This window comes from Manacus vitellinus, unplaced genomic scaffold, assembly GCF_001715985.3.
Source record: "Manacus vitellinus isolate BGI_N305 unplaced genomic scaffold, ASM171598v3 scaffold_27_pilon, whole genome shotgun sequence".
Lineage (NCBI taxonomy): Eukaryota > Metazoa > Chordata > Aves > Passeriformes > Pipridae > Manacus > Manacus vitellinus.
In genome coordinates this window covers 11508365-11535419 of record NW_021940039.1, presented here as the reverse complement: position 1 = coordinate 11535419, position 27055 = coordinate 11508365, and the positions used below count along the sequence as shown (strand labels likewise).

The window sequence follows — 27055 nt, the reverse complement described above, 5'->3', positions numbered from 1 at the left end:
GCACTGGGCACACCCCTATGTTGGGCCCAGGACCCTTTGCCCACAGCAGACTCCCGCACCCCCACCCTGGGCACTGCCAACCCCCTCCTCAGCCTGATCCCTCCCAGGCACCCAGACCTGACCTTCCCACCCATCACCAACCACACAGCCTCACTGGATCCAGTTATTATTTTTTATTTAAAATGATCAGTATTTTCACATTTCATCTTTTTTTTTTGTTTGCTAGCAATGTACAGGCAGCTCCAAGACTTCCCCGCCCCTCAGAGGCCCCATGCCTGGGGCTGAGCGTGGCACTGGCGCTGCACCCATGGCTGGTGGCCAAGGACGTGCAGGGGGAGGCAAGGCTGGAAGTAGGGCCAAACTCAACCAAGTGAACAGTGTTAAGGCAGCAGCCACCCCTGCCCTGGGGACATGCCCTGGGGCACTACGCTCCTGCTCCCTCCCTGCTGCCACCTTTGGGGTGGCCCCAGCAGCATCTGTGCCCAGGCAGCCCTGAGCCCAGGGCAGGGAGACCACCGTGGCCATCCAGGCTGTATGGGCACCAGAGCATGTCCACTGACCATCAAAGCCATAGGGACAATGGCATGGTGGTGGTGGGGAGGGCTGAGAAAAGGGGAGACACTGTGAATGGAGTCCCAGTGCCCTTCCAGAGTCCTGAGCAACAGGGCAGTGTGGCAGCTGTGGGGTGAGGACAAAGCCCAGAGCACTGCAGCACTGCTGCCCAGTGTGCCCCAGGGTGCCACCACTGAAGCGACAGCTGGGGACTCAAAGATGACACCATGCCCTCTCCCTGATGGCAAAGGGCAAGCCTCGAGCTGGTTTGTCCCCCCCCACTCGCCCAGGAAGGCAGAATGTGCCCAGCAAGGGAGCAAGGGCACGCCACTGGGGGCTGCCCCCATGTGCCATCCACTCCACCCCAGAAACAGCCAGTTTCCCATATGCCATTAAAAAAAATATGGTCTGAAAAATCTGAAAATAGAGCTTCTCCCCCCAGTTTTCCCCTTATTGAAAATACTGTATATTGTATCACAATCTATAGCAGGTGGCATACAAGGCTGGTGAGACCAGGGGGGCACGAGGACAGTGGAGGTCAGGCCCTGCTCCTGTGGCTGAGTGGGGCCAGAGGTGGCTCGAAGAGGCCTCCCCACGCCGTGTGCCCCACACCTCCCGTGGCAGCCAGCTCAGCAGCAGAGCTCTCAGGGCAGCCGGGCCTCACGTGCTCCCCAGGAAGGTGCATGGCCACTCTGGGGTGCTGCCAAAGCCTGGCTGGGGGTCAGGGTCAGCATCACGGGCCCTGCTGTCACTCTGCCTCTGGGCACAACTGCAGGTTGCTGAGAGCAGCAGGCGCCAGACATGGTCCCTGTGGGTGACAAGGCAGAAGGACCCTCTGCAAAAAGGAGGGGCATTGCTGACTGAGGGGGTGTCCACTGCTAGCCCAGTGACACTGCCAGCCCCACTGCCACGGTCCATCCTCCCCTCCCCAGCACCCCGGGCACCCCTGCCAAGCTGTGCCCATGCCCACTTTGACTGTCCCTACCTCGTACCTTAAGGTCAACCCACTACCACCTTCCAAAGATATCCTGGGGTGCAGCAACCCCTCTTCCAGTACCGCCAGCGACCCAACAATAAGAAACCAGTGCAGGTGGCTCCTGTACAGGGCTGGACATGGAGGAATGAGTGCCAGGGCAAGGGGACACTGAAAGGGACACAGCAAAAAGATGTCAGAGCTGCAGCAATGCCCTGCGATGGGCGAAGCGGATGGTGAGGGCAGGCAGGGGGAGGGACGTGGTTAGGGTCAGAGGGGAAAACAGCTGGTGCCAGCATGTGAAATACCCTGTGACATACCCCTCTGCCCCCCCGCGTGCCTCTGCAGGAGTGCTGCTGCCTGGGGATGGAGTCAGTGCCCAAGGCCAGGCAGGGCTGGGGTGGGCAGACCCCAGGGTGGGCAGGACATATCAGCAGGGCCAAGACCCCCAGCGACATCCCACCGATGACAGAAATCGGTTGTGGGTGAAGCACCAGACCTGTCCCTGTGGTGCCCAGGGCAGTGCCGGCCAGGGGCAATATAGAAGCAGTCATCCCTCCTCCAGCTCCATGGGGCCAGGCCTGGCAGGGTCCCACAGCCAAGGGTCCCTGGGGTGAGTGCAACACAAGTGTCCAGTCAAAGGCACCGCTCACAGGCCTGGGTGTCTCTGCCCCAAGGCATGTGGGGCCGGCAGCGCTAGCGCCAAACTGTGTCCTTTCCTTTGCAGTCTCCATCCATGGCACGTGCCTGCTGGACAGGCCGAGGACCATGGCCCCTGTCACCACACAGTGATACTGCTCCGGAACTGAAGGAGACAAAGGCCACCCGTGGTGGCTCAAGAGGTCCATCCAAGCATTGCTGTGCCCACTGTGTCCTCCCTGGCATGTGCCTCCAGCTGCGGCAGCTCCGCTCCACAGGGAAAAGGGAGGGGAGAGGCCAAAAGGGTTCGGTGACTTCACAGACGGGAATGCGGCTGCCCCCGGGGTCTCAGCACAGCGTGTCGGTGTTGAAGGAAAGCTGAGCCTGGGCAGGGAGACAGGCAGGGTTCAGGGATTGCCCACTCTGCCAGCATACCCAGGGCGTCTGGGGCCAGAGTCCAGCCCAGGTGGTGGAGCCGCCATCCCTCCCAGAGAACCCCCACCCCTTCCAGAGAGCCCCGGGCATGGCCCGGCCCTGGCTCCACCATGTCCCCTTCCTGGTGCTGCAGCACCCAGTCCCAGGGCTCCATGGCAGGGACATAGGTAGGACCAGGGACACCCAGATCCAGGGACAACCTCTCACCCTCTCCTCCTCAAAGCTGATGAGGCCTTCATCGTCAGTCTCCAGATCCTCCTGCTCCTCCACCACCAGGGCCCGCAGCTCAGTGGGGGCAGTGCGGGGGCGTAGCAGGCTCAGCAAGCGTTCCAGGGGTGACTGCAGGACACAGCTGGGGCTGGTCTCCTGCTGCTCCAGGTTGTCACTTTGCTTCTTGGCAAAATTCACAAACACCTGGGTGTGGGGGAAGGACAGGAGAATGAGAGGTATCCTCACAGGCGCCTCTACCCTCAGCCACCCCTCGCCTGTCATTCGTGCTGCCAGGGCAGGACCCAGTGCATTCCACCATGTGGTGGCTGCCACTGTATTCCCCATCCAGCTCCACCTCCTGCACCAAAGGTAGATCCTGCCTGGCACTTTGTCACGGCCACCATCCCTGTGGACAAGTGTCCAGTTGCCCATGCTGTCCCCAAGCTTACGTTGTCCAGTGTGGTCTGGCTAACAGAGTAGTCTTCGATGCCCAGCACGTCCACCACCTGCTCCATCTTGCTGAAGACCTGCGCCAGTGAGATCTGGTCCGACTTCAGCTGGTACTGGGCCTTGGTGTGGTGCCGCTCCTGGAGGTGCGCACAGGGTGGGGCATTGAGCCCTCGCTCCCAGACCCCCTCCAGTCACCTCACAGAGGATGAAAGCTGCTTGTGCCCCAAGGTGGGGGCTGGCAGAGAACAGCATGGCCACCGAGGGCAGCTCACCTTGAGGACGGCCTCGGGGAAGTTGCGATTAAAGAACCTCACCACCTCCTTGACGTTGAGGCTGGACTTGGTGCGCACCGTGATCATGTAGCCATCACCAAACCTGCACGGGCACAAGGGACCCTGTGAGGACCTGTCCTCTCATCTGAACCCCCATGGGGAAGGACTGAGTCCTTGGAAGGGGACAATGCTCTCAGGCTGCTACCGCTGGACACCAGGACAGTGCCAGAGCACTCTAGTGAGCCTGTTTCCCGCCCACCTCCAAAGCAGCACTCACACAAAGGGCTGGCATCTTGTCACGGGTGCCACACTGTCACCCAACCATGGGGGCCCAACTCCTTCCTGCCCTGCAGTGAACACGGGGTGTTTGGCTCCCGCAGGGCTCTTACCTGTTCTTCAGGTGCTGGATGCTGCCGAGACACTTGAGCCGCCCGTTCACCATGATGGCCAGGCGGGTGCAGAGCGCCTCACACTCCTCCATGCTGGAGGGACAGGGCAGGGTTCAGTGGGGGTACATGGGAGGACAGTGCCAGGGCTATGGTGGGGGTAAGTAGGGGGCTGGGCTCCCCAGACCATCACCCAGGTGCTGTGGCCACACCACCAGGGATGAGAGAAGGCAACAGAGCGTGTCCCAGGCTCACCCTGCTCCCCATGCCCCTACCAATTCTATTCCCTGGGGACAAGGGAGCTCCCTCCCTCCCATGCAGCACACCCCAGATGCCTGGAGGCATCGTGGGTGCAGCCAGAACCCCTGTGGACCTGTGAGATGTGAGCACCACGGAACGCCCCGTTTTGATGACATCCAGGATGAGGTTCCAGAGGAAACGCCGTGCCTTGGGGTCCATCCCTGTGGTTGGCTCATCCTGGCGAACAGACAGCACCCTCAGACATACCAGCCCCCGGAAGGGACCCTACCAGCCCCCTCCTGTTCTGAGCCTAGCTCAGGACACTGTCCCACACTCCAGGACACGTGTGGAGGAGCCAGGGGTGGGCAGCTCCCACCCAGGGTTATTTCTGCACCCTCAAGGCACACCAGGAAGATGAAAGCCGGGTATCCGATGAGCGCGATGGCTGTGGACAGCTTCCTCTTGTTGCCCCCGCTGTAGGTGCTGGCAGGCTTGTCCGCATACTTGGTCAACTCCAGCTTCTTCAGTGCCCACCTGACCACCTGCAAGGTGCAAGGGGCTGCTGTCACCCTGCCAAGGCCATAGGGCTGGCAGAGCTGGCACGGGTTGGGCTACACAGCTTGTGGTCCCAGCTGCTGATGGGACCACAAGCCATGTGCCAGTCAGGGGAGCCCCATGGTAGCCCCTGGCACAGTCAAGTGCCGGTGGGGGCCTGCGAGCACGTGTGCCTGGCCCTGGCAGCCCACGTGGGCACACCGCCGGGGCAGCACTGCCATGAGGGCAGCAGCACTGGCTCAGGATCCCGCTGCTGCCCAGTGAGACGCCATCCCCATGGCACAGCACCAGCCCTTGGGGGTGCTGCCAACTGCCCACCCAGAGCCCTACCCGCTCCTCATCCTTCCAGGGGATGCCGCGCAGGCGGGTGTAGAGCTCCAGGTGCTCCTGGGCAGTCAGCTCGTCGAAGAGCGCGTCGAACTGGGGGCAGTAGCCTAAGCTCTGCTGGACCTGCAGGAGCTCTTTCAGGATGCTGTGGGAGAAGACAGAGGGGAAGTAGGGAGAAGGAACTGCTTTTCATGAAGACCCTGCTGCTGAGGCCCCTTTCACATGTCTTTACACTGGAGCATCTTCCCCCAGGTAAAACCCCACCAGGCAGCCTTAGCCCAGGGCCACTGTCACTTGCCTCACATCCGAGGTGGGTGACGCAGGAGGACACAGAGCTGCAGTGTCCCTTGGGAACACACAGGCTCACTCACGCTGTTTCATCCTGGGAGCCCTCCAAGCAAACCTCGTCCAGGCCCCAGGAGAGCGGGCAGCCCATAGCCTCACCCGACACGTGCCCCCGTTAACCTGTGCCCATTAATGAAGGCCTCTCCGCCTGTGGTGCTCTCATCTCCCGTCAGCATCTTGAAGGTGGTGGTCTTGCCTGCGCCGTTGACGCCCAGCAGCCCGAAGCACTCCCCGGGGCGCACGCCCACGCACAGCCGGTCCACGGCCAGGATGCGCCCGATCTTGCGGGACTTGTACACCTGGTAGGCCAAGGGATGGGAGCTCAGCTCACCAGGAGCCACCTGAATCTCCAGCCCTGTGATGTCCCTGAGATAGGCTGGTCCCAGGTGTCTCCTTGCAGCCCCCACCTTGGTGAGGTTCTCGATCTTTAGCATGTCATTGTCAGCGTCGCCACGCAGGACCCGGTGCCGCTCGTTGGCTACGTCAATGTCATCCTCGATGGGTTTGGTGGAGACAGGCAGGCGCCTGTGGTAGGGGGCATGAGTGGAGGGGGATGTGGGACTAGGAGCTATATCCCTGCTGGGGCTGGGGAGCTCCCACTCACACCCACCAGAGGGGCAGCCTGGAGCTCAGGTGTCCCAACAGCAAAGCTTTACCCCATGGCCAGCCCCCCATGCCTGCTGCCCACCGCACTCACTGGGGCTTCCGGAAGAAGTTGTACTGGCACATGATGGTGATGAAGAAGCCAACGAAGCCTTCGATTGTCATGGCAACAAGCCCCCGTGTCACTATGTCCCATTCAAAGGGTGATTTCATTTTATCGAACTGCCCTGAGTGGGAGGAAGAGGAGAGAGTGGTTGGGGACACCTTCCTGAGGGGACGGCCTGACCACACCTCCTGAGCTGACCCCTAACAACAAAACTGCTCCCATGCTCCCCATGGCAGCTGCCTGGGCTGGTCAAAACATGCTTCCCTACTCAAAGCACAGGTGCTGTGGAAATCATCTGGTAGCTTTTCAACCTCAGTAGGATGAATGAATCCAACTGAGAGTAGTATCAGTTGGATTTGTCAGATCCTAACCCATAATTGCCCCTCATGGTGCCAGCAGCATCTGGGTTATGTACAAAAGCTATTCAAGAAGCAGAGAGCAGGGTTGCTTCTGAGGCCAGGCTGAAGCTGGGAGTGGCAAAAGGCTTGTTTCGGTTGGGCAGCAGCCAAGAGACCCCAGCTGGGAGAAGAAAGTCCCTGCAGCCCCCATTCCTCCTGTCACAGCACAGCCCCAGCACGGCCCAGAACAGCTGAACCATGGCCCACCACATCTCCAACGCAGCCCCAGTATAACACACCTCAGCTCCACCACAGCCCACCACATTACTACCACGGCCCCACTATGACCCACCACAGGCAGTGTGCAGCAGCAGAAGCAGCAGAACTGCAAACCTCTGTCAGGGCTCACACCTTCCTCTCCCCGTGAGGCTGCTATTTGAGAAGGCTCAAGGAGCCACTTTCAGCACCCCTGGCACTATGCCATGGCTGACCTTCAGCCATATCTCTTCCTGTGCCCCGTCTAGTCCACCCCCCTGGGTCTTTGCTCCAGGTTGCTCTGGGCCTTGGGACACCCTGCTGGGCCAGCAGAGGGGATGTGCCAGCATCACGGTTCCCTCCAGTCCCACATGCCCTGGAGCAAGAGAGGCAGGGAGGGAGCAAGAGGCTGTACCGATCTTGGCGTAGTACTCATTGATGTACTCATTGTAGGCCATTTCCATCAGGCCATGACCCAGGTTGTAGTTAGGAAACACGAGGAAACAGCTCTTCAGGTAGCTGTTCACCACCTTCAGGTCCTGTGGGGACAGTGGAGAAGACACAAGCAGCAAACAATCCTGAGTGTGTGGTAAGATCGGGAACCCAAGGTCCAGTCTGATCAGGTCTCATTCTGGGAGCAGAGACCTCCTAAGTTCTGTCCCAGCCTGAGCCATCCCACGACCCAGTGGCAGTGCTTCCCTTCCTGATGGCCCTCAGTAGAGCCATGAATCCTATACCTTGTCGTGCTCAAAGAGCTGCAGCAGGAACGTGGCAACAGTGGCTGTGATGCCAATGAAGAGATTGATGACAATGAGGAAGACATAGGCAGAGCTGGGCACCTCAAACCAGAAGGAGGCCGGGTACATGATGGGGGTGATGGACCAGCTGGGGAGATGAGCAGCAGGAGTGCACGTCAGTATGGCAGGAGAGGGATCCCCAGCCTTGAGATCGCCCATCTCCCAGCCTGCCGCTCCCAGGCTCTCACACCCCAGCCCTTGCAGCCAACCCACCCCAACCAGCTCTGGGGACTGCAGAACATCAGCCCCAAGGGCAGGCCCTGCCTGCGCAGCCACAGCATAGATGGGGCACAGAATCATAAAAAGACTTGGATTGGAAGGTCATCTAATCCAGTACCCCTGCCATGGGCAGGGACAACTTCAGCCAGATCAAGCTGCTCCAAGACCCATCCAACCTGGCCTTGAACACATCCAGGAATCAGGCAGCAGCAGCTTCTCTGGGCAACATGGGCCAGTGTCTGACCATCCCCATTGCGAAAAATTTCTTCTTTATATCTAGTCTAAATCTCCCCTCTTTTAGTTTAAAACCATCACCCCATGAGACTCTGGAGGGATTCCCCAGTGCCTCCTCACCACCCCTCTGAGCAATGTACCCATAGAGCAGGAAGAGGGAGAGGACGGCAGGGAAGTTGGTGGGAGAGGTGTACGCCGGGAGGTCAAACACGAACAGGATGATGATGCAGCATGTGGCCGGCACCAGGTAGTTCAGCTGGAGAAGACAGAAAGTTCTGTGGCTGCCCACTCCCCGGCACAGCCCTGGGGGCTTGGCTAGTGGGGCCACGTGCACTGCTCACCATGTCCCACACATAATTGGCCAACCAGTAGATGACAGGGTCGCAGCCGCTCACGAACTGCAAGTGTTTGGCCTTGGTGGCCTTTTCGGCCACCAGGAACACCACAAAGCTGGCTGGGACGAAGGACATGGCCACAATAATGAAGATGGCGATCACCACATCTGTGCCTTGCAGGCTGGATGAGGAGCAAGGAGAGCAGGGACCCCATCAGTTGCCTGGGGAAAGGCCACCCATCCTGGTTGTGGGACAGTCACTGTGCACAGGGCAAAGGGACTGCCACATCACAGCCACCCTGTCGCCCACCGTGCAGCCTGCAGGGCAGGAGCCTCAGCATTCCCCTGCAACCACCAGTGAGGAGCCCCCACCTCCCATGAGACAGCCACCCTCCCTCAGGCCAGCTCCTTGGACCTACAGGTAATCCAGTGATAAGCTGGCACTTGTTTTGTTCATGGGGTGATTGGTGACCGTGATGCCTGCAAGAAGGACCAAGAAGAAACATGGAAGCATGAAAACTGGCTCAGGACACAAAACCTTGTCCCTAGTCTGCCTGGTCCCGACTTCTGAGCAGAACAGGTTTTCAACCAGAAGCTAGCCAGGAGCTGCCTTCCCTGAAGTAACCCAGCACCCCGAGGCCAAGCCCTCTCTCACTGGAGAGCACCCTCACAAGCCCAGGCACCATCAGGCAGCACTTTGGGACATTCTGCCCCAGCCCAGACCTCAGAGGGCTCTGCCCAGCTCTCACATCTCAGAGCCAAGTGTGTGAAACCTCTGACCCAGCCAGGCCCAAGATGGAACACTGCACTTTGGAGCCTGGATGGACCATGCCCTAATGCTGTTCCTGATGTGCTTCTGTGCTCAAACACCCTTCCAGCTCCTTACCGTAGGCAGCAGGGTTGCCCTTGCTCTTGGGCAGGTTGGCTCTCAGGATGGCATTGTTGAGGGCGTTGAGGTAGGTGGGCATACTGTGGTAGCCTTTGTTGTTGTAGAAGACCTAGAGAAGGAGGAGTGGTGGGAGGTGGCAAGAGAGCTGGACTCACAGATGTACTGGGAGAGAGGGATAGGATGGGGTGGACAGCCAGCCACAGGGCAGGCATCCTGTGCTCAGGGCTGTGGGGAGAGCAGGCCACTGCTGACTGTGCTGGGCCAGACCTGCTGACCACCCCCCACCCAGCTGGAGCCCCCCCAGAGCCCTTGGAGGAGAGAGCACTGCAGCAGAACAGTGGGCCAGAGGGCCCTGCCCACCCGCCCTCACCTCCCCACCCATCTCCCCCCACCCCAGGGTGCAGTGCCGTCCCACCTGGGCCGTTCTCCGCACAGCGATCTTGCGCACCATGGCAGGAGCCCTGGCACCAAAGGAGGCTGGGATGGATTTCTGGACATTGCCGAAGGTGAGTGCCCCATACCTGGTGGACAAGGCACTACTGAGGAAGCTGTGACTGCTGTCCCCCACCTCCAGGAGTGGAGCCATTTCTGGCTCCAGACAGCACCCTGGGGCAGGTATCCCCAAGTCTCTGATCCTCACCCCTGCTCCACGGTGCAGGGCAGATCCCCCCCAGCCTCCCCTCTTGCCTGTGCAGCCGGAAGCGGTCCGAGGTGTAGAGCAGATACTCAGAGACATTGCGCCCTGTGATGTCTGCCAGGATGTCCCCCGTCACTACCTTCATCTGCGGGGGGTGGCCCCCCACACCACTGGGGCAGGAGAAGCCAGTCCCCTGCATGGAGCATGTGCACTTGATGGGCTCATGGATGATACGGGGCAGAGCGGGGGCCGAGGTCACGGTCCCTGAGGAGCAGAGAGGGTGGCTCACAGGCAGGCTCCTGCCTGCCCCAGCTGCTGGGGACAGCATAAGGGTTGATGGGATGGCCAGGCAAGGTCCTGGTGACTAAGAAGGTCCAAGAGATGGATGGGGGGAAAAGCTTTGGGGCAACAGAATGGTTCAGAGAGGGGCTATGAAGTGTGCCTGGAGAAAGCAATGGGGGGGGAGAACGTCCAGCAAAGGTGGCACAAAGCTGGCCGCAGGGCTGGTGACAATGTCACCACCCCGGGGCTCAACTGGCATGGTGGTGGCTGAATGGAGACAGTGTTCCAAGCACTGGTCCTGAGCCAAGAATTCAGCCCAGCAAGGCTCTGCTGTGGCCAGGCCAGACTGACAGGCACTTCCAGGGGTCCCTGGAGCTGCTTCTGTGGGGAAAGGCATCATCTCCCTGAAGGAGACAAATCCCAGACATGTGAGCAGCCAGCACAGGTAATACCTTTGACAGCAGAGGTCGTAGAGTTCCAGGCACGGAGCAGGTCCTCATCCACTGAGATGGGGTAGTCAGAGGGAGCCGGGGATGGAGGCGGTGGCACAAAGTTGGAGAGCGGCAGGCCCTGGGTGAAGGAGTCGATGCACATGGCATCGAAGTACTTGGCTGCCAGCATCTTGGACTCGTTGCTGTTAAGGTTGAGGGTCTGCATGGGCTGGTCCAGTGTGTTGTTGAAGGGTGTCTTGAGCACGCAGGTGGCCCCCACACCAGAGGGCAGATGGAAAGTGTTCACGAGCTGCTGAGGGCTGGCATCGGGAGACAGCCTGATGCTGCAGGGAAAGTGAGCCAGTAAGGAAGAGCAAGGAGCAGGAGACACAGGTTTCACCACCTTGGCCATCTTCTGCTGGGACCTCCCTGAGGCCTTGGCACTTATGGGCACACACAGCCTGTGCCTGGCATGACTGGGCTGCTGATTGCAGTGTCAGGGCTGGCACCTCTCCCAGAGACATCCTGGTCAAGACAGAGGCTGCTTTCTGTCAGGGGATGTGGCACCAGCCGGGCTCTGCTCCAAGCTTGAGCCAGCGCTGGTGCCAGGCCAGCTGTGGGCTGCATTCCTCCCTACCCTCCCTGAAGTCCCAGGGATGGAGACAGGGATGGGGCTGGGGCACGGGGTACTGGTTACCAGCGGTGGCGGTTCTCACCGGTACTCATGCCGCTCCTCATTGGCGTAAGGAATGAAGTTGCCCTTGGGCTGGGTGTAGTTGTGGTATTGTGATGGTGAGAGGATGAGGGGTGGCAGGTCACCTGTGGGGACAAGGATAGGAACCTGCTCACACCTACAGCACCACCGCACACAGGCAGACTGTGCCTTGACCCTGTCCTCCTGCAGTGTCCACATCGGCTACACCGGGGCAGACAGAAAAGGTAACCCCCAGCATGCAGGAAGGTGGGTGGTACACACGCACCTATTTCGGGCACGGAGAGGGCCACAGTCATGGCCACACAGACGAAGAAGGCGGGCAGGAGGATCTGTGAGAAGAGGGCCTTGGTGTTGCGCTTGGCGCAGTGGAAGCGTTTGACAATCAGCCCGTGGAACTGGCGCAGTTTCAGCCACGAGCCTTCCAGTTTGAAGCTCCCCTGCCCTGCCAGATCACAGTCTTCTGCCTCCACCTCTGCATCGTGCTCTGGGGAGGGGAGAGGGATATCAGCCCTTTGGCACAGCTGCTCCCACACCTGCCAGGGCTCCCAGAAAGCTGAGCCGGACACCCAGCCCAGGACAGCTGCCCAAAGGACAGGGCAGCACCCAACCCTGACTGCTACGGAGCCACAGCAGCAGTGTGGTGTGAAGCAAGACCACTGGCTGGCAGGTTCCTCTTAGCCCCAAATGGTAAACTTAGACAACAGTTTAAAAAAACCCAAGCTAAATTGGTGCTTTTTTGCAGGACTCCTCCATTTTCCCATCAGCTCTCCCAGCTGATGAAGGGTCAGCACAGTCAGGAACAGGGTACAGGACATAGGTGGGGTCCCAGCAAGGTAGTGGGAGCTCTGCCACGGCACTGTCCCGGGTCTGTCTCCCACAGCCCAAATCACAGTGCTCAGAGCAGCTCTGGTGGGGGTTAAAGGTGGCACATCCCTGAATTAATCACAAAAGCTGCTGAGATAACCCAGAACAGGATCTGTGACTAAAGCAGCAACCTCGAGGCACTTGTCTGCACCCTCCGTATCCAGCAATCCCAGCATCCAGGAAGGGAGAGCCTTGCACCTGGGGCAGGGTATGGCAGGTGAAGCCACCAGCTGGAAGGTGACACTGGGCTCAGGGGCCAGGAGGAGAGACTCAATGGGTGCCAGTATGGGGAGTGGGCATGTTAGTGGGACAAGTCTGCAAGGTGGCACTGGAGACCCACAAGAGGCAGAGGCAGAGCCAATGCCAGCTGCCCCCGCTGACTCCATGCCTCAGCACGAGACCCCCTCCCCACACCCTACCTCCCAGTTTGGGGTTGCAAACTGGTGGAAGAGCCTATTCCCAGCCCTCCCACCCACGCTGTGGCTCTCTGGGTGCTGTGTTGGTGGATGCACCATCAGGCCCCTCCCTGTGGGCTCTCATCCCAGCAGGCACAGCCCCCCATCTTGGACACAACCGCATACCCTGTGGGGCCAGGACCAGCTCTGCCCTGCCCCGCTGAACCCTCCGTATCCCAGTCAAGTGCCTCCCCTGGCCCCTGCCGCTGGCCGGGCACCAGTGGCACCAACCTTGCAGACTGATGTTATCGGGGTCCTGCCGGTTATCGAACAGGGGTGCATAATCCCCAAAGAATTCGGAATAAGCCCCACCTTCGTCACCCCGCACGGAGCCCACTGAGGAGGCCGAGCGCAGGGACGCCTGTGACTGTGCCAGCTTAGAGCAGGTCACCAGGTTGCTGAGTTCCACCTCGGGCTTCTCTGGCATCGCTGCTTCGGCCAGGGGCTCCCCGTTGGCCTCGGGCTTTGGGCCCAGCTCAGGGGTGGGTGGCTGCAGGGCATCCTTCTTGGACTCCTTGATGTCTGGAATGAAAGAGGTGGGTTGCTACCAGTCATGCTCCTCTTCACTGCAGCATGCATGGAGCGGGGATGGATCATAGAATCACAGACTGGTTTGCATTGGAAGGGATCTTAAAGCTCATCTCATTCCACAACCCTGCCATGTGCAGGGACATCTTCCACTAGACCAGGTTGCTTCAAGCTCCATCCAACCTGGTCTTGAACACTTCCAGAGACAGGAAAGCCACGGTTTCTCTGGGTAACCCGTGCCAGGTCCTCGCCACCCTCAAAGGGAAGAATTTCCTCCTAACATCTGATCTAAGCCTCTCCTCTTTTAGTTTAAGACCATTCTACTTTATCCTATCACTATCTGCCCACATAAAGTCCCTCTCTTTAATTTTTTCAAGCTCCCTTTAGGCACTGGAAGGGGCTCTAAGATCTTCCTAGACCCTCTTCTTCTCCTGGCTGAACACCCCCAGCTCTCTCAGCCTGTCTCCCTGGTAGAGGTGCTCCAGCCCTCAGAGCATCTCTGTGGCCAAGTTCTTCCTGTGCTGAGGACTCCGGAGCTGGACACAGTGTTCCAGGTGGGAGTAAACCCGGAGCAGAGCAGAGGCTGGCTGCCCTTGGCTGGGATGGGCTCTGCTGGAAACATCTCCTCCCCTTAGGAGAGGAGACTCCTGCATTCACCAAGCCAAGGAAGAGCATACAGCCCCTCGCTAACCCCCGCGCACCCGTATCCACATCGCTGTTCTCCAGAGACTGGTCCTCCTCAGACACCTTTAGGAAGACCTCCTCCAGGGTGGTGTCCATCAGCCCGAAACTAGTGAGGTCCAGCTCCTCCAGGCTCTGCTCCAAGTGCTGTGGGGGGAAAGTGGTGTGTGACGAGGGCAGGAGATGCCCACAGTACCACAACCCCCTGCCTGCCCACTCTGCCAGCCCCTTCGGGTACCTGAAAGAGCCTCTCAAAACAGCCCTTCTTGACAGCCTCACTGGGCAGGATGTAGGAGAGCTCTGTGTTGGTGTCCGAGATCAGGAGGCAGGAGGCCACGTACTTCTTGATGAACTGGGAGACGCGGGGCTCAGAACAGGGGCTGACAGAGGAGTGGGCCAGGGGGCTGTGTGGTTGGCCTGGTTCTGGGGCAGAGGGGCAGCACCCATCGGTCACTTCACACCTAGCCTCCCACCATGACCCACCACGTTCCCCCTACCACCCAGTGCCGTGGGGGCTCCTTCAAGCCTCCATCATGGGGTGCTGGCAGCTTCCCGGTCACCCTGCCTGACCTGGGGATGGGCTTCTGCATTGTGGTCCACACTGGATGTCTTGGTAGGCAACCCACAGGCTGGACAGAACCAGCACCTGGAGGCAAACGCCACCACGCAGGATCTGACCAAGGGCTCCGCTGGAAGAAGCCATGGCACCTCCTACACCCTCTCCCATCCCCTCTGCCCTCCATATGGCCTAAGAAGACTCAGGATGGGAACACCTGGGTGTTGACCTCTCGCTCCTTTCCGGGGCTGAAAAAGAGTCCTACCTACTCCTCTAAACAAAGGGTCCTGCTGCTCTCCAAACCTGTGCTGTTCCTGGTGTCTGACTGCTTCTTCACCACCGTCAGCTTGTAGCCATCACCGTAGGTGCTCTTGAGGAACAGTGGGGAACCACAGCACTTGAGTTTGCCATGGGAGATGATGGCGATGCGGTCCCCCAGCAGGTCGGCCTCGTCCATGTGGTGTGTGGAGAGCAGGATGGTCCTCCCTGATGGCAGCACAGAGCCTCAGCAGAGGGGCCAGGGCTGCCATGGACAGAGGAACATGCCAGGCTCTGCCCAGCTCCGCTCACCTGGCTTGTACTTGAGGATGAGGTCCCAGATGGCCCTGCGGGCATACGGGTCCACGCCAGCTGTGGGTTCATCCAAGATAACGGCCCGCGATCCACCCACAAAGGCAATGGCCACTGACAGCTTCCTCTTCATGCCACCCGAGAGGGTCTGCACCTGGCAGTGCCGTTTGTTGGAGAGTTCCAGGTCCTCAATCATCCTGGGAACAGGGCAGAAGCACCAGGGATGCTGGGGGAGCTGTACTGGTGCTCAGTGCTTATGGGGAGTACATGACACCTCTTCCCCATGTGATACCTGTGGCCCTTGGCCACTGGGACTGCCCAGTTGTTGTCAGGCTATGAGCCTCTTCTGCTTGCTTCCACAGCCTGATACATTTAAGGGTGGGAAAACACCTGGTGGAGCTGCTCTAGGGGACATCTCTGCCACCAGATTGCCCCCATAGCCCAGCCAGCAGGAAGGAGACTCACTCATGCCAAAGGCATGGATGGAGCCAAAGGAGCTGGAGGGTGCCTACTTGTCCATCTCCTTGCGGATCTCCTCCTCTGCCATGCTCTTGAGCTGTGAGTAGAACCAGAGGTGTTCCTCCACTGTCAGCCTGTCAAAGAGCACATTGTGCTGGGGACACATGCCCAGGTTCTTCCGGATTTTGTCCATCTCCGTACGGATATCGTGGCCGTAGATGGTTGCAGAGCCGGAGGTTGGAGGGAACAAGCCAGTGAGGATGGACCTGAATGGATGGAGAAAGGTAACAATATGAGGGAGCTTGTATTCCTCAATCCGCTCCCGATCCCAACCACCACCTCTGGGAGCATCTGCTGGGCCTGAGGCAGAGCAACATCAGCACAGGGCCACGAACCCGCTGCCTGTCCCATGTTCGTGCCAGCCCCACACTGCTACCCTCTGGGCATGGCACCAGCTGCCACAGGATCCTGCAGGGACATCCCACAGCCCTTTCCCCACCCCCTGCAGCTGGCCAGAGAGACATGGCCCCTTTCTGCCCAGACAGGCACTCACATGGTAGTGGTCTTGCCCGCACCATTGTGCCCCAGGAAGGACACGACCTGGTTCTCATAGAGGTTGAGGCTCAGCTTGTTCAGTGCCAGTTTCTTGTCTGTCTTGTAGACCTTGGTGAGTTTGTCGATGCAGACAACCAAGGGGAGGTGGGTTGGCTCCTCCTCGATGCCTCGTGTCTCCTCTGCTGTGACAGTGGGATGGTGAGAAGCCAAAGAAGCCAGGCTTGGAGCACGGCTCCTGGAGTATGAAGCAACCCGCCTCCATCCCATGGTGGCTGTGCTGGTTTCTGGCTCCTTCCCCTCTGCTTCTTGCCAGCTTACCCCCTCCTGCACTACAGTGGCAGCTCTCAGACAGGCTGCAGTCCCTGACTCAGGATCCTACCCCAACAAGAGCTCAGGGGTCCACAGCCACAGTAAGACCCTGTGGCAGAGCCAGGGCCATCCCTGTGCCACCCACTGTCACCCCCAGCTGCCCTCACCCAGCCTCCGGCTTTCCATGGCACAGGCCTGATCCTCCTCCATGATGCTGAGGCGGGTGGTGTGTGACCAGGGCCAGGTCCACTCCCACGTCTCCACGCGCCCGTTGCCCAGCCAGTAAGACTTCTGAAAAGGGAAGTACCAGGGCCGCGGCAGGCCGAACATGCCTGCAACCACAGCCCCGGGGAGTCAGGGCCAACCCTGCACCCAAGGCCACACAGAGGCCGGCTGAGAGCCAGGGCAGAGCTGGTCCCCACAGGCATGGGGGTTTCCCCAGCTCAGGGTCACCACTGTGGGGTAGAGGCTGTGAGCACTCCAGCCAGCTGGGCTCAAGGTAGTGCTGCTGGGCTGTGCCAGGAAACAGTCCTTTGGGATTTGGGTTGGGTTGGCTCATGCTTCAGCTTTATGACGAAAGAAAAGGGAGCGGGTGAGACACCTCCCCGAGGACAGATAAGGGGGATCAGTGTCCTAGTTGTGGACACTTTTTCTACAGCTGGCCTTTGAACTGAGACACTCAGCTGAAGATCTCCAAGGAACCTGTTGGTGTCACCAGTGGGTGAGGGCATGTGGGCAGGTGTTCCCCAACAAAGAGCTCCCGTAAGGTCCAAGGTGCCCTCATTCCCCTCTACCTGCACGTACCCGGGTGCACGGCCTCGATGTACCATGTGAGCACCCCATACACCACGGCATCCACAACCAGCATCATCATGGACAGCAAGAGGTTGAAGTCATCTCCTTCCACAGGTGACTGGCTGAAGGTGTGCCACTGGATACCCACACCGGCCACCTCATACAGCGCAAAGTACTTGGAGCCCAGCCCGAAGGCTGTGGTGGACATGAGGGACTGTGAAGAGGTGGAGGGAATGGGAGGTCAGCAGGAACCACGGACCAGCTCCAGAGGAACAGGTTGGGGTGAATTCCTACCCAGTGCTGCTCCACCCAGTTGGGTGGAGATGCTCCTGGCCCTGAGAGGCACCAAACCTTCTGGAGATGCCTCCAAAGCCCCACAGCGGAGTTGGTTCATACAGGCAGAGGCTTGCCCAGGGCTTGGTGACAGCTTGGTGGCCTTGTACTGGACATGGGATGCATGGGGCAAACCTGGGGCCAAGCATCTCCCCAGCACCCACAGCCAACTCACCGCGATGCACTTCTCGAAGGCCGTTATCTTATCATGCGCCACCTCCTCCCGGATGGCCACGTACATGTAGGGCACATAGCTGAGGAAGTAGATGATGCCGCCGCAGGCAGAGGCCAGCTTGGCCTTGGAGTAGAGCACTGACACCAGGAAGCTGCAAGGGAGGACAGCATCACCTCAGATCCCACCCCCCCAGGGCTTTCCCCACACCATCCAGTTTTGGTGGCGTTGAGGTGATAAATTGGCTCCTCAAATCAGCTGCCTGGGGGGCCTTGTGCTCGATGGGGCAGCTCACCAGAACATGATTGTGGCCACAGCATAGATGGCGAGGAAAAGCCATATGATGAGGACATCGCTGTGCATCAGGACCTTGCCGTACTTGAGAATGGCAGTGAGTGCCGTGACTGAGATGGAGAGTTGGACAAAGCCGGTTATGAACCAAGCCACCCAGTGCACCGCGTTGTTCAAGCCCATCATCTTCATCACCTGTGAGGTCAAAACTGCTCAGTGAGGCTGTTCTGACCCTGTGTGCCCCTGCTGCCACTCTCAGTGGGCTGGGAGAACAAGGGGTAGCACCGAAGGGTCGTGGGAGCTGCTGGGAGCAGGCAGGACACAGAACCCTGTGCCAGGGTGCTAAAGAGCTCAGCTCCCTCCAGCGCTGGTAGGACTCATCTCATGTTAGGGACACTCAGAAGGACCAGCTTAGTCCAGGGATTTGGGATCTACATCTGCCCCAGGTCATGTGACCCAGAGACACAGGGAAGGTGACCAGGGGCACAGCACAGAATGTAGAGCTCAAAGACACCCACTCCTCCCCAAATATCTCTCCCACCATCCCCACCTCTTTCAGGCGATGCTCCTTCTCAGTCACAATGTGCTGGATCATCATGGCCACCGAGTAGACCCAGGAGATCACCATGCACAGGGGCATCATGTGCTCAATGACAAAGAGGAAGCTGGTGAGGTAGAGGAAGAGAGGAGAGAGCTGGATCATGGCAGTGCTGCAGAGATCCAGGGAGACCCTGGGGCACAGGATTATGGAGGGGCTCTCCCACTGCTCAGGGACAACCAGTCCCCAGCCCAGCACCTCCTTAGTGCCCTGAAAGAGCTTCTCCAGTGAGCCCACAGGACAATCCACTGTCCTGGCTGGTAGGCAGGCAGGTAGCAGCCGCAGGCTCAGTCCAGGGCCCTGCCCACCCTGGTGTGGCTCTGGGACTTCTCCAGGTGCTGTCTCCAGACCACTGTGATCCATAACCACCAAGAGACCCACGTGCCATCCCTTTAATTTCCACCACCTTCCTGAGCCTGGTGGTCTAAGGAACTGGCTTAACTAGTTGCTTATCACTTCTAATGTCACTACTAATCTTTCAGGCCCCCAAACTCATCCCCTTCTCTGAGCTGAAGTGTCCTGGCTGCAAAGGGGGAGGGGAAAAGTCCTGCAGGTGGGTGTTACTCACTCGTCCCGGGTATAACACGGGTATGGGAACATCTGTACATAGTTGCCAGGCTCCACCACGTCGTGGCCGACAAATGTGTTGATGAGGGCGCGCTCCATCATGTCTGTGGAGGAGGAGAGGTCAGACTGAGTGGGCAGGGGCCAGGGACATGGGCAGCTGTGGCAGGGTGCTGACACTTACCTTGGATCCAGACGAAGCCATAGAGGAAGTAGAAGCGGCCGCCAGTGTTGGGGCCAGGCCGCCAGTATGCCCGTCGGATCTCATTGGTCTTCTCTGTGAAGCTGGAGTTCTGACGGATCTTGTACATGATGTGGGGGGGCAGTGAGCCATCCCTGTTGGTCTGGAAGATGACACCTGCAGGCAGCAGAAGAGGCAGGGAGTCCACCAAGGGACAGCCACATTGGCCAGCCCACGGGGATGGGGAAGGGTTCAGCATGTCCCAACCAAGGACACTATACGGGCTGCCACGGATTAGAAGGGTGGCATGGCCCCGGGATGTGAGACCCCCACGGGATGCAAGGGCATGTGGACAGCAGGCAGTGGCAGTGGGAAAGCTGGGACAGCAGCAGGGTGCTGCATCCAGCAGTGCTCGGCCTGGAGCAGAGGAGGGGCACTGTGAGATGTTCAGCCTGTTCACCCACCCAACACATGCATCAAGGGAGCCACGTCCCAAAGCCAATGGCTCCTGGGCATGGCTGGAGAAGTACATGGCTTCAGGGACCCCTGCAAAGGGGCTGGTTCCCACGGACATACTGGCAAAGACCGTGACATTGTCCTGGTAGGCCTGGTTCAGTGTGTAGTTGACAATGCTCTCCTCATCTGGGAAGCCTTTGAAGATGTCCACGCTGACCTAGTGGGAGGGGAATCAGAATCACTAAGATTGGATCATCAAGTCCAACCAGTAACACAAGCACTGCCAAGCCCAGGACTAAACCATGTCCCCACGTGCCAAATTCACATACTTTTTGAACACTCTCAGGGATAGTACCGCTGCCCTGGGCAGCCTGTTCCAATGCCTGACTACCCTTTCAGTGAAGAAATTTTCCATAATATCCAAAGTAAACCTGCCCTGGCACAGTATGAGGCTGTTTCCTCTTGTCCTGTCACTTGTCACCTGGGAAAAGAGACCAACTCCCATTTGGCTACAATCTCCTTCCGGGTAATGGTAGAGAGTTATAAAGCTCCCCCTGAGCCTCCTTTTCTCCATGCTGAGCTGTCCCAGCTCCATCAGCTGCTCCCCATCAGACCTGTGCTCCAGACCCTTCCCTGACTCTGTTGCCCTTCCGTGGACACACTCCAGCAGGCCAGTGAGACCCAAGGCCAAAGATGGGTTTAGCACACAGACCCTCCACACAGTACAGCATGTGCCACCCTAAGCCACCCCACAGCTCCTGAACAGTGTATGGGCACCTCCACCCCTGACATCTCCTGACAAATCTCCTGACACCTCAGAAGCCACTATCTCTCCCATGCCCCCATGGGCTCCATCCCATGCTCTTAAGGTCTGAGTGGATCTGCCCCTTTTCATCCCACAGAGCCTAGCTGTGGGTGGTTCTACATTCCCACAGGTGGGCACCACCTCACCTTGGCCATGAAGCGGACCCAGCCGCAGGCAGCATTGTCAATAGTGTCCAGCTGCTGGAGCAGGATGCTGGCATTGGGTAGGGAGAAGTTGCCGTTGAGGAAGTTGTGGAGAACATCGCTGTCAGAGACATTCAGGATCTCTGGGTGCTTGTGGAGGTCAGCGGTGAACTGAGACAGACATGGGAGGGAGAAGCTGGACTATGCATTACCTCTCAGGTCACTGTCCTCTCTATGGACACACGCAGGACCCAAAGCTCATCCTGGGGATGGGGCACAGTGTGCACCCTATGCAGGGATCCAGACTAGTCTCCACAAGAGCAAGGTGGGTACCAGGAAGCACCCCATGAAGAAGCTACAGGGTAGCCGGGGGCAGGACACCCCCTTCTCCACTGGCAGGGCAGTAAATCCCAGGCAGGGTCAGTCCCCACCACACTGTCCTACCTGCTGGAGCCAGCGGATGCGCCTCTGCAGCCTGCCCTCTTCCAAGTAGGCTCGGATCTCAGGGGAGATGTTCAGCCATGCCTTGGCATAGTGGGTGACGTTTCCCACAAAGGCGAAAGTCTCATTGGCCTGTGGTCGGGGGAAGGTCACACAGCGGGCAGAGCTGGGAGCCTCCTGCTCTCTGGGATGGCTAGCGGCCATAGAGGTACTTGCCCACCTCCCACAGGCACTATTTCCCCAGCAAGGGCCAGGGCTGCCTGTGTCTGCCAGTCAGCCTCTTCCCTGTCAGTCAGCCCAACTGCAGAGGAGGACTGGTGGGAGAGGAAGGATGGGGGTCCCAGCCAATGCACACTCACCTTCAGGATGACCTTATCCACTTCAGTGCCCATGGGCGCATACAGGATTTTGGGGTTGCTGGTCATAAGATGCACAAGGAGGCCCAAGTTCCGCTGCTCCTTACTGGTGAAGCCCAGCGAGCTCATGTTGCCCTGCTTCAGCGCCTCAGGCTCTATGGTCCTGCAAAGGGGGCTCAAGTTGCCCACTCTGCTCCAGCCCCAGTACCCCTTGCTGCAAGCAGCAGCTCCCACTCCTGCCCATGAGGGGACTTCACACTTGTTCCCGTGCCTGCACAGTGCTACCTAACCTAGGAAGCATCCCTGGCTGCAGTACAAGGATGCAGTACAGCATCCATCCTGCCTGCTCAGCAAGCGGTGACACCCCTGGCCTGACCAGGGAGTGCCTGGAGCCATCCCCCAGCATTCCTACCGGTTGTTGCCGCAGAGGATGGGCTGCAGCCCGGCCCAGAGCTGCACGAATGCCGAGAATTGCCCCTGGGGGTTGTCACTGCCAGTTGGGCCCCTCTCAGCACCCTCCTCCTCCTCTGCTGTGGCATTGCCAGCCGTGGCATTGGTGCTGGCCCAGCTGGTGCTGTTGGCAGTGGGTGGTGGGGCCCTGCTGGAACAGGCTCCCCTGGGCAGCAGCTTGGCCAGCGCTGAGAGGATGTCCATGTCCCGGAGAACCTTCTCCATCTCCACCAGGTCCTCGAGGAGGGCATGGAGGCGGTGCTGGGCAGCCGTGTTGTTTACTTCATCCAGCTTCAGCTGCAAGGATGAGTGGACAAGGAGTTACCCACTGTTGGGGCAACAGGGTCAAGCAGGAGGGAAACAATGGAGACCCCAAACAGTGGCAACTCCACTTTCTTGGTTAAAAGGTTGGAGCTGTGCCCAGCTAGGGCCCTGGACTCATCACTGTGCATCCGTGGCTATCAGGTAGTGGGAGTGGTGGCAAATGCTGGCAGGGATGTATTGAGGGACACAAGATGTCACTCAAGACAGGAATGTGGCCCTCTGTGACTGCAAAGGATGCATCAGACTTGGGTGGGACTAGAAGGGGAACCTCAGAGACAGCCTTGAATTGTGCCACCAAGGGCATTGCCAGTCCTGGGTAGAGAAGCCTGCAGGGGCACCTTGAAGGATGCTGGGGACACGCAGCCCCACCTGACAGGCAGTATCCAAGTGGGTGCTAGAGGAGGAATCATCTGGGGTCCTACCATGGAGCTGGCTGGCGAGTGCCTGTGTCATGCAAAGGGGTGACCAGGAGAGGCCAGGCCATGTAACAGAGTCCTCTGCCCCAGCACATTCCCCGGGTGAGTAGAAACCCTGCCCAGGACTCATCCCTGCCCCCAGGTCACCCCACCTGCCCAGCTCTCACCCTGCTGACAATCTTGGGGGTGTCCAGCTGCTCACGGAGCTCGGTGGCCAGCTGGGCAAAGCGTTCCCGGCGGGTGCCCCGGCTGCCATTGCAGGCCAGTGCCCGGTACACCGCCAGCAGTGGCTGCTGCCCAGGGGTCACGCGCAAGAGGCGGCGCAGCCCCCCCGGGCTCTGCTCACATGTCAGCTGCTCCAGCACTGGTCCAGTGAAGAGGACACCCTACAGGGCAGGAAGTTGTGGGAACAGTGCTGCAGTGCCTGCCCTGGCAGAGCAGCCCAGCTTGCCCCACGGGGTGCTCACCTCCATCTCAGTGATGAAGGCCTGGGGGCTGTCAGAGGCGGTGGGTGCCATGGCGGCGCTGGTGAGGCCCAGGGCCTGGGAGAGCATGCGGAGCAGTGCCGGCCGGCGTGAGGCTGCCACGGGGTCCCGCAGCGCCCTGTGAACCAGCCCTTCCCGCAGGCTCCTCCAGCCACTGGGGAGGCTCTTCTGCAAGAGGAAGAACAGGGATGGCTGGTAGGGTGGGGGCTCCCTAAGTCCCCAAGCATACGTGAACAGCCCCACAGCACCCATGGTCTCCGTGGGTAGGGGAAGAAAAAGGATGTACAGATGCAAAGTGCAGGGGTTCCCTGCACCTTAGCTGCACGGAGGGAACAATCTCCCCTTGCTCCCTCCACAGCCAGTGCTCAGGCAGTGCCATCCCCCACTGCAATGGTAAACCTAGGCACTGTTGTGCCTTGTAGCACTGAGGGAACTGGTGGCAGCACTGGGATGAACCCCAATCATCCCCGCTCCTGTTCTGCCCCCTGACAAGGTCCCATCACAGCCCCTCTACTGGGACAGATACCCCCAGATCTTTCTGTGGTGGGATGTGGATGGGACAAGAGGATGGACTCTGCCCTACCATGTTCCCTGCATGCAGCACCACTCCTCACCTCCAGCCACGTCATCTTCTCACCAGCACCAAATCCATCCCGCAAGTCTCGCTCATGGGTCTCATCAGGTACCAAAGGAAAGGAACCAAAAAACAGGCGGTACACCTGCACCAGGATGGGAGTGGGGCTGCCAGGTGTGCTGGGAGCAGGGGCACCCGCTTGCCCAGTAAGGCCCTGGTACAGGGTAGCAGGGCAGGATAAATCCAGGCTGGGTGCCTACTGGCCACGATCCCATGGGTCTGATGGTCAGGGCTCAGTCTGGGCCAGGATATGCCATGCACAAGGCAGCACAGACTTCTGCAAAGCCTGGCAGTCACCCACCTCCTGCAGGTCAATGCTGGAGCCCAAGAGCAGCTCGGCTGTGCTGTTGGGGAGGGACATGTTCTGCATCAGGAAGCGCTGCAGCTCGCCCTGGTCCTTGGCTGCCCATGCCAGTGTGAAACCGGACCCTGGGAAGGAGCAGGGGAGGGGGTCAGAGCAGCCCACAAGGATCAGGGACACGGCGTGGCACCACAGCTGGCCCTGCCCAACACAGTGATGCAGGACAGTGGCAGGGCACTGCCACACACCATCACATCGCTGGATGCCAGGCAGATTGGCACCTCTGTCCCTGCCTGCACAGGCAGCAGGGGCAGGCAGGGCACAGCCCACCTGTTTGGCTGCTGAAGTGGGTCTCCATGGAGCTGGGCTCAGAGCTGCTGAGGGCCTCTAGGTGCCGGCGCAGTGACTCCAGCTCCTCCTCCAGCCCCGGGTGCCGTGGGTCAAAGAGGCTGCTTTGCTCTACTGCCTCGCTGAGGTGCTCCAGGAGCTGCGTCACCCTGCAAGAGCCCAGCACCGCCCTGGCTTTAGGGACAGAGGGATGGAGACACCTTCCCCAGAGCTCGGGGGGGGGGGATGAGCCCGTCAGGGGAAGGGGGCAGCAGTGGTGCTTGAAATGGGGCACCACTGCCCTTGCCTGCACACTGAATCCAGTGTGCTAGAGCACAGTAGAGCCCCAATGCCTCGAGGCGTCCACAGGGGCCACCTCCATCCTCCTCCCAGCACAGAGCACTCAGGAACCAGCAGTGGAATGGGCTGAGGTGTTCCCTTCACCCCACGGACATGGTGGTCCGCACCCAAGCACTTTGGGGGACACCAGCTTGTGCCTCACCCCCAAGGCTGCAGCGTCAACATGGGAAGGGGCAGGCTATGTGCAAGAGCATGCGGTAGTGTGCAGGGTGGGATGGGAAGCACATGGCAAGAGCAGGACTCACGTGGAGTTGGAGTACTGCAGGAAGCCAAACTCATCACGCTGGCCATCAGGGCACAGGGACTGCATGACGGGCAGGATCCCGGCCGAGGTGAGTGGGGCCGCTGTGTAGAAAGCTGGAGCCAGCAAGAGAGCAGAAGAGTCCAAGGGAAGATGCGAGTCGGGGGAGGAGAGGCAGGGAGGGGGAGGGGGCCACCAGAGAAACAGACACTTGGTTCAGAGAAGCACGCGCCAGGGTCTGCGAGTCCACGGGAGGCTGGCGGCCATGGTCAGAAGTCGGCAGCTTCTCTACCAGGGCTGTCCTGGCTGGCTGCCCTGTGGGGTTGCAGGCAGCTCCTGCCACCCTGGCTCCAGCCCTCTTGCTCCCACCCAGTCTGCCCTGGGTGATGGGTCCCTCAAGCCCTAGGACAATGCCAACTTCTGCTGTTTGCCCCCAGGATGGCCACCAACCTCCTCCAGGCTCCCGGCCCTTCCTGTTAGTAACCTCAGAGGCACTGGCAGATCTCCAGAGGAAGGTGAGGAAGAATACAACAGGGAAAATAGAGTTGTCACCTGCAGCTCCCAGAGCCCCCAGCCTCCCCCCAGTCCGGTTGCCCTGACGTGTGGTGGCTGGAGACGGGTGGAAATGGAGACATGCAGGGGGAAGATGGAAGAAACAAGGAGCAGCAAGGGGCAGGTAAACCTTCCCCCCTCCACTGGCACGGAGTCATTGTCCCTACTGGGATCTTCCCATGTCCTCCCCTGGGGCAGGGCAAGCCCAGAACCGCCCTGCCCAGTGAGGGGACCAGAGGTCATCACCAGGCAGTGCCAAGCAGGGACCCCGCTCTCACCACCCCAGCTGGTGGCCTTTTGGTTAGAGGCGGGTCAGTGCTGTTAGCACAACCACGATGGGCAGGGGCTGGTGAAGATGGGCTTCTGGCAGGGAGAAGGGACAGCCCAGGGTATGGACAGGTGCAGCATGGGATAGGTCAGCAGCCTGCTAGGGTAGTGGGACCCACACTGGTGGCCATGCCACGGTTTGGTGACAAAGTCAGTGCATGGGTGGCATCTTGCAGGCCTCCAGGCTCCTAGAAGTGCCACATCCCAGCTTGTCCCACCCACAAGGGGCCAAGACGGGGACCTAGTGGTGGTGCTGGGGTGGGAGCCACCCCAAGCCCTTTGGTGATCCGGCAAGACTAGGTGTTAACAGGGGTGACAGCACCCAGTAAGGAGGTGAGAAGAAGGGGTAGGACAAGCCTCCACCTGGCCTGGAGAGCCCTCTGCAGCCCAGGAGGCTGAGGACACGGCCACCAGTGGCACCAGCACCTGGGGAACCCAGCACCATCCACACAGGGGGGACACCACCACAACTGGTCAGCCCCCAGGGAGGAGCAGGCAGGGGCCATGCTGTGCTGCCCAAGCTCATCTTCACCAGCTGCAGAGGAAGGCAAGAGGGTTACAGAGGTGTGAATTAGGCCAGAGCGACTTGATCTAAATCAGGCTCTTTCTCCCCAGACTACAAGGCCGGCACAGGCAAGGGAAGGGGGGGAGGCGTCCACCCACCCCACCAACTTACAGACTGGTGCATGCAGTAGAAGCATGAAGGGCAGGCGGGCAGGGGAGATGGCGGGAAAGAAAAAGAAAACATGAGCAAAAAAGAATGAAAAAATCAAACCAAAAAACCACAAAACACAGAGTGCATGTCAGCGCTGGGACAGGAACCCAGGCAGCGCCTGCTGCAGCCGGACCACACGGGCAGCTGGGCTCTCCCTCGTTGGGACATGCTGAAACACAGGCTTGAACCATCATTATGTGGGGTCACCTCCAGTACCCAGCATCTCCCCTGGCTCTGCTGTGCCACCTGTGCCAGGGCACTCAACAAGGTAGGCATCCCATGAGCCCTGGAGAGCTGGCAGCTCCGCTCTGCCACCTCCTCCCAGCAGCACAGCCTGAGGGTAGTGGAGTCCAGTGCCCTGGCCAGAGCTCTGGCTGGACTTTTCCAGGAGTCCCCACCTCCAGTCTCATCAGTGTGTCACCTTGCCAGGCCCCTGAGCTCCCCAGGCACAGGGCTTCCCGTGGGACATTTTCCCTGCTGCTAGGGAGTCCTTCCAGGAGCAACTCTGGCTGCTCCTCAAATACCTGGCTGTCCCAGCACTGTCCAGGTCACCCTTCCTCCCACAAAACTTTCCTGCCAATGGCAGC

The 27055-nt window shown here is 59.6% G+C and overlaps 1 protein-coding gene across 3 annotated transcripts in view; it reads right to left on the bottom strand.

The window, feature by feature from the left end:
- Positions 1–161: 161 nt before the first annotated feature.
- Positions 162–27055, bottom strand: part of ABCA2 (ATP binding cassette subfamily A member 2) — a 27342-nt gene continuing 448 nt past the window's right edge. The window contains exons 2-49 of one of the 3 annotated variants that reach the window (XM_025895262.2): positions 26430–26432; positions 24879–24990; positions 24277–24443; positions 23947–24074; positions 23626–23730; positions 22994–23179; positions 22694–22912; positions 21749–22083; positions 21340–21499; positions 20984–21112; positions 20543–20710; positions 19712–19808; positions 19139–19312; positions 18959–19061; positions 18343–18457; positions 17797–17987; positions 17505–17655; positions 17006–17210; positions 16369–16533; positions 15891–16074; positions 15391–15603; positions 14879–15075; positions 14612–14794; positions 13991–14175; positions 13773–13899; positions 12775–13065; positions 11490–11708; positions 11226–11328; positions 10531–10853; positions 9847–10060; positions 9575–9680; positions 9157–9268; positions 8690–8750; positions 8278–8452; positions 8077–8192; positions 7424–7571; positions 7102–7225; positions 6082–6214; positions 5792–5909; positions 5505–5683; positions 5043–5184; positions 4565–4699; positions 4291–4394; positions 3921–4013; positions 3532–3634; positions 3259–3396; positions 2807–3013; positions 162–2548 (exon numbers count right to left, since the gene is read on the bottom strand). In XM_025895262.2, coding sequence (XP_025751047.2) covers positions 2513–2548; positions 2807–3013; positions 3259–3396; positions 3532–3634; positions 3921–4013; positions 4291–4394; positions 4565–4699; positions 5043–5184; positions 5505–5683; positions 5792–5909; positions 6082–6214; positions 7102–7225; positions 7424–7571; positions 8077–8192; positions 8278–8452; positions 8690–8750; positions 9157–9268; positions 9575–9680; positions 9847–10060; positions 10531–10853; positions 11226–11328; positions 11490–11708; positions 12775–13065; positions 13773–13899; positions 13991–14175; positions 14612–14794; positions 14879–15075; positions 15391–15603; positions 15891–16074; positions 16369–16533; positions 17006–17210; positions 17505–17655; positions 17797–17987; positions 18343–18457; positions 18959–19061; positions 19139–19312; positions 19712–19808; positions 20543–20710; positions 20984–21112; positions 21340–21499; positions 21749–22083; positions 22694–22912; positions 22994–23179; positions 23626–23730; positions 23947–24074; positions 24277–24443; positions 24879–24943 — 7332 coding nt within the window. In that variant the 5' untranslated portion in view covers positions 24944–24990; positions 26430–26432 and the 3' untranslated portion in view covers positions 162–2512. Of the gene's footprint in view, positions 2549–2806; positions 3014–3258; positions 3397–3531; positions 3635–3920; positions 4014–4290; positions 4395–4564; positions 4700–5042; positions 5185–5504; positions 5684–5791; positions 5910–6081; positions 6215–7101; positions 7226–7423; positions 7572–8076; positions 8193–8277; positions 8453–8689; positions 8751–9156; positions 9269–9574; positions 9681–9846; positions 10061–10530; positions 10854–11225; positions 11329–11489; positions 11709–12774; positions 13066–13772; positions 13900–13990; positions 14176–14611; positions 14795–14878; positions 15076–15390; positions 15604–15890; positions 16075–16368; positions 16534–17005; positions 17211–17504; positions 17656–17796; positions 17988–18342; positions 18458–18958; positions 19062–19138; positions 19313–19711; positions 19809–20542; positions 20711–20983; positions 21113–21339; positions 21500–21748; positions 22084–22693; positions 22913–22993; positions 23180–23625; positions 23731–23946; positions 24075–24276; positions 24444–24878; positions 25243–26429; positions 26433–27055 lie in introns of those variants that run through there. The other 2 variants (XM_029960462.1, XM_025895261.2) reach the window with 2 other exon arrangements.